Source organism: Octodon degus, unplaced genomic scaffold, assembly GCF_000260255.1.
Source record: "Octodon degus isolate 3935 unplaced genomic scaffold, OctDeg1.0 scaffold00141, whole genome shotgun sequence".
NCBI classification, from domain to species: domain Eukaryota; kingdom Metazoa; phylum Chordata; class Mammalia; order Rodentia; family Octodontidae; genus Octodon; species Octodon degus.
In genome coordinates this window covers 503,009-508,996 of record NW_004524717.1, presented here as the reverse complement: position 1 = coordinate 508,996, position 5,988 = coordinate 503,009, and the positions used below count along the sequence as shown (strand labels likewise).

Genomic DNA, 5,988 nt, shown 5'->3' with positions numbered 1-5,988 from the left:
TGGGGCTGGTGAGATGGCTCAGTGGTCTAAAGCACCTAGCTAGAACAAGCTTAGCAAAGCACAGAGACCACGGTTCAAACCCCCAGCACCATATGCCAGCCAGCCCGCCCCCTGGTGGGCTGAGCTGGCCACACACACACACACATAAATAAAATTAATTAAAAAAAAAAAAAGATTATATACTATGTCCAAGTAGGAGTCATCCCAAGGATACAGCAATGGTGTAATATACACAAGTCAATAAAAACAATGTGGTATTGCATCTTACTTTTCTCATTGCTTAGGAAAAAAATACTTAACACTCAAAGTTAAAGATACAAAGGTTTATTTAGCTCAGTTTCCAGAGGTTTCAGTCCATAATTGGCTGGCTACAGGGTAGGGTGGCACATGGCAGAGGGGAGCCACAGAGCAGAATCAGCTCATGACAAGCAGAAGGCAGCAAAAGCAAGAAAGGATGGCCACAGCTCTTTCTGCCCCTTTAATCTTATCCAGGCTACTTCAAGTGGTAGCACTCTCACCCTTAGGCCTCATGCCCTGGAGTCCAGAGCACTGAACCTTGAATCAATCCCAGCATCACACGCTCTAGATCCAGGCACCTCTAAAAAAGCCCCACCTATGACTGCATGAGGATTTGGGGGAACATCTAGACATACACCATTAACATACTGGCAAAGAGACAGACCCAAGTACCAAGGGAACAGAACAGAAGGTGCAGAAATAACTCCCAGCACACTCAGCTACCTTATCCTTGACAAAAGGGCCACACACGTTAACTGGAAGAAAGATGGCCTCTTTAATTCATAGTGCTGGGAAACCGTCTTTCCACATGCCAAAGACTGAACCGAGATCCATGTCTCTCATCATGCACTAAACTAGAATCAAAATGGCTTAAAGATCTAAACATTATATTAAAACAGAAATTTTAAATCTGCTGGAAGATGGAATAGGTAGAACTATTGGAAGATATTGATACAAAGACTTTAGCAACAAAACTTCAATCACAAAGGAAATACCACAAAGAATCAACTGAGTTCTCATCTTACTAGAAAGTTTTTGCACAGCAAAAGAAACCAACAACAGAATGAAGAGATAATCCAGGGTGGGGAAAAAAAAATTGCCAGCTGTTCCTCAATATCTAGAATATTTAAAAAACCAATAATAATAATAATAATTCAAACTCCCTAATTCTAAAGACCCAATGCAAAATGGGCATCTCAAATGAATAGATACTTCTCAGATGAAGAACAAACAGGCGCGCGCGCACACACACACACATATATGGAAAAATGCTATCACTAGTCATTCAAGAAATGCAAACTAAAACAACTCTGAGTTTCCACCTCTTTCTAGCAAGAATGGCTATCATCAAGAAATCAACCAATAACAAATGCTGGTGAGGTTGTGGAGAAAAAGGAACCCTTCTTCAAATGTCAGTGGGAGTGCAGACTGGTACAACCTCTATGGAAATCAGTGTAAAGATTCCTCAAAAAACTAGGACTAGAGGTCCCATTTGATCCAGATATTCTTCTTAATGTCTTCCCAAAAGAGTTAAAATCGCCACACCAGTGACACATGCACACCCATGTTCACAGCAGCATAATTGTGGCAGCTAAGTCTTCAAAACAACTCAGGTACAGCAACAAATGAATGGATTAAAAAGTGGTTATTTATGTAAAATGGAGTACTACTGTGCCATAAAAAGGATAAACTTGAATCACTTTTAGGGAAATGGATGTACCTTGAGATCATAATCTTAAGTAAGGGGGCCTGCCCCTTGGCTCAGTTCTTTAAGTGGCTGCTTCAACAAAGCCGTCAGGCTCAGGTTGCTGAGGTTCGATCCCCACAACTCAAGCCAGCCAAACCTGCCCTGAAGGCATTAGGAGAAAAAAAAAAAACTTAAGTAAAATAAATCAGACATGCAAATTTAAATATCACCTTGTTTCTCTTATGTAGATAAGTAATAAAGTGGAGGACAGATACTGGAAGTAGGAAGAACACGTTCAAATGGGAAGAACAAGGGAAGGCAGGGAGAAGAAAGCGAAAATAAGAGAATGGAAGGAAAAAATGGAAACAAATCTTTTGTAAATGGAGATGGGAGAAAGGTCAAAGGAGAGGAAGAGAATGGGAAAAAGAGGAATTAAGACCTTATGTACAGGTACAAATTTCCTATGTTGAATGTGATCATTATGTACGGCAAATATGTACTAATAAAATTTTTTAAAAATAAAGCCGGGGAGATAGCTCAGCGGTGTAAGTGCCTGCCTGGCAAGCACAAAGCCCTGAGTTTAATCCCTGTACCAAAAAAGAGACACACTCCAAAATAAATGTAAGATGCCTTCCTCTGGCGCAAAAGAGAAGCTGGTAAAAGCAAAGGAATCCTTCATAGCTGGGAGCAGGAGGGTGGCCAAAGAGAAGCCAGAGACTCGAGGTGGAGACAGAGGTTGGAGCTTTTATGGGATTGAGCTAGGGACGGAGTTTAGGAAGTTCCTGGGTTAACCCAGCAGAGGGAAAGGAAGACAGTCCAGGAGCGGCTCCTCATCCTTGGCTTGGGGAGTCCAGCACTGTGCTGACTCGCGATGACCTGGAGACCAGTGCACAGGTGCAGACCCATCAATCTATGAAAAGTTCACTTAAATTATAAGCTACAACACCTTATAATTTCTTTTTTTTTTAAATGTATTTTAAAAAAATAAAATAAAATGTATTTAGTACATGTTGTACAGGGTCTTACTACACAGATCGGACTCATAGTGATCCTCCTGTTTTTAGCCTCCCAAGCGCTGGGATTACAGGTGTGAGTCACCACGCCCAGTTTCAATCACCAGCTCAGCCTGAGGCTGGGGGCAGGGCCAGCACAGCTTGTGAGACCATGAATTGAACCCCTGCACTATAATTTCATTACAAGTAAATTTACATTCTCAAATGTATAGAAGTAGATTTTACAACTCGAAGAACCTGTGTCCATGGCTAACAGGTGTATGTTAACTGAGGCCAGCCTTCAACTCAGGATGGACCACAGGCTTGGTTCTCTCCTCCGTGAAGTGAGAAGCCTCCACATGGAATGTCTGAGGTTCCTTGTTAAAGCTGGAACTTTTGGGTCCCATACATCCCACAGGAATGGTTGTCTCACAGCTACCTTGGGGTGGCGGCAGGCGTGGATCTGGGTGCTGCGCTCTGTGGTGAGGTGCTGGAGGATGTCGGGCATGTTTCTAAACATGTCCAGCTTGTCCACGTGAACCTACAGAGAATAACACAGCAAACTGTTACCTGGTGGGATTTCTAAGGGTAAACTGAGCAAGGGTGAGGAGGTGGCAGTGCAGTGAGGTAGAAAGCTAATGTCCTGTCTTTCTCCTGACCCAGGTTTCATCACTCAGTGCTCCTGCCAGGCTGCAGAGGTCAAGGACCCAGCTTGCTTGTGGGCTTCCTCCAACTACGCTGAGGCTGTCATCCCATCCACTAGTGTGCAGTCTGTATGTTGCTCAGGCTTTATTCTAAATCCTGACCTCAGTAGTCTTCCCTCCTCTCTAAGACACGCCACAGAGAAGAACATGTATGTACTCGGGAGCAGGGCCCAGGGCCCCCACCATTAACCCTTCACTAGGTTAAGAACACAAATACTTCTGACTGTGGCCACTGCTAGGTACAAAGCTGACTCATTTTAAAGCATTAAACCCACTGGTCATATTTACTCAAGCTTCTTTTCCAAGTACTTCAAAGCAAATGAAAAGGACCTACATTCATATTATGATTAAGACATGACAAAAGGAAGCATTCTCATTTTGATTTCTGAGGGCCTGCTCATGCAAACGAAGTCAGGAGCAGGTGCAGGTGCAGGTGCAGGGTTCGATTCCCACCTCCACCTGTCTTACCAGATCTGTCCTTAAGGCAACCTGAGCCAACAAAAAAAAAAAAAAAAAAAAAAAAAAAATCCTTCTTATTTTGATTTCTGAGTAACAGGTTAAAATAATGTCAAGTTACTGTGCCATTTTTTGTTTTGTTTTGTTTTGTTTGCTTTGGGGTGGCTGTTTGATTTGAGACAGGGTCTCCCCTATGTAGTTCAAGTTGGCCTTGAATTCACTATGTAGGCCAGGTTGGCCTCAAACTTATAGTAATCCTCCTGCCTGAGCCCCTCCTGCCTGAGCGTGTTGAGCGCTGGGCTTATTATAGGCGTGCACCACTACACCCCACTGCTCTGTAACTGTTAACCAAGATGAGTATTTTAAAAGACAAATACAAAGGTAGCTATTTCTTTAGCTTCTTTAGCCAGTGTTCAATTCTGCTGGCTACTTGTTTACTAACTACTGACCAGAGAGAAGGAATAATAAAATTCACTTTCTAGGACCCCCTCAGGAAGAAACAAAGGGGTAACTTCTGAGATGTTCACACAGACATCTAGAAATTTATTTTCACCAAGAAGTGAAAACTGGAAAAGTGGCCACCAATGATTAGACATTCCTTAGTCAAACACCTCATTTTTCTCCATTTTTAAAATGACTTTCGAATTCATGCACCTATAATATTTAAATGGCAATAGAATACCCATCTCTGACAAAACTAAACAAAAAAAGGGGATATAAATGAAGATACAAAATGAATTTTGTATCTGTATATACAAAATAGGAGAGATATACAGCTACTTCCTCTTAATTCAATGAAAAGAAAAATTTGTACTAATAGTGTTTGAAAAGGATATCATGTCTGCATCTTGTATTATGAATAACTACTATGAAGGCAACAATATGCAATACATTAATCATTGTAACTGTCCTATTAACCTGTTTTGAAACTGTCTCATTGCTATTTGTCAATAAAATTTTTTTAAAAATAAAATAAAATGACTGATCTAAAACCATTGCCAAAGGGGTTCACAGGTGTAAGAGAGGGCTCCCCTCAGAAGCCACTCCTTACCCTGGCCTGGGGTCCTGAGGCACAGTGCCCAGCATGTGCTACTCCACGTGCCACAGAGGTGCACCATCAGCTTGAGTGTAACTGCTACACTTCCCCAAGGCAGGCACAAGGGCACAACCAGATGGTGTATCTATGTACACGTAAGTGTGCCGACATGATCCACAACAATGTGACTTTAAAGGCAATTTTAACCTCCAAAACAAAAGAAAGGCAATCTCAAATTAGACAAATCCTTCCCAAAATGGAAAACAGACAATCTGATATCAACATGGAAGCAAGGAAGAAGCTGAGGAAAGTGGGACTTATGAAACAAGGACATAAAGAGAAGTGAGGGGAAACAGAGGAGGAATTTTTGAAACTGCAGAAAAACTAAATCCTTAACTTTACTAAAAGACCGTATCTACAAATGTAGCTCAGTACTGGTTTGTTGGCTGGGGAATTTAAATAGCACAAAATTAAATGGAATTTAAATATCCCACTGGTCCCAGGACTTCCTTGGTTCAGTATCATTATCAAAATTTCATCTTTGCAGCAGCGCATAGTGGCTTGTAGCTGTACCTGTAAGAGCAACATTGTGGGAAGCTGAGGCAGGGAGACTGGAGTTTGAGGCCAGGCAGGGCAACTTAGTGACTTTGAGGGAGACTGCCTCGAACTTAAAATTTTAAAAGGCGCTGGGGATATAGCTCAATGCATAGGCCTGGGATTCAATGCCCAGTACCACAAAACAAACAAAACTCCATCCTCTCCATAAAATATTACAGACATACAGGGAGATGGCTCAGTGAAATAAACGGTTCCCTGGCAAGTGCAAGGGCCTGAGTTCAATTCCCCATTCTGCAAAAAGAAAGAAAGAAAGAAAGAAAGAAAGAAAGAAAGAAAGAAAGAAAGAAAGAAAGAAAATATTACAGGCATATACAAAAACACCACCATGAAATCCAGCCGTTTATAAAACAAATATGAACTAATATAAGTCCTTATTTTCATGACAAGAAAAAACACTTAAAAAGAGAGATGAGGGCTGGGGAGATAGCTCAGTAGAATAAGTGCTTGTCTGGTAAGCACAGGGTCCTGAGTTCAATC

General features: G+C 41.7%; 1 protein-coding gene across 1 annotated transcript in view; it reads right to left on the bottom strand.

Moving 5' to 3' along the window:
- The window catches only part of Dclre1c (DNA cross-link repair 1C), a 59,460-nt gene that overhangs the window by 21,211 nt on the left and 32,261 nt on the right, over positions 1 to 5,988 (bottom strand). Inside the window, exon 9 of the mRNA XM_004641777.2 lies at positions 3,137 to 3,238. Within this exon, the coding sequence (XP_004641834.1) occupies positions 3,137 to 3,238 (102 nt within the window). The remainder of the gene's footprint in view (positions 1 to 3,136; positions 3,239 to 5,988) is intronic.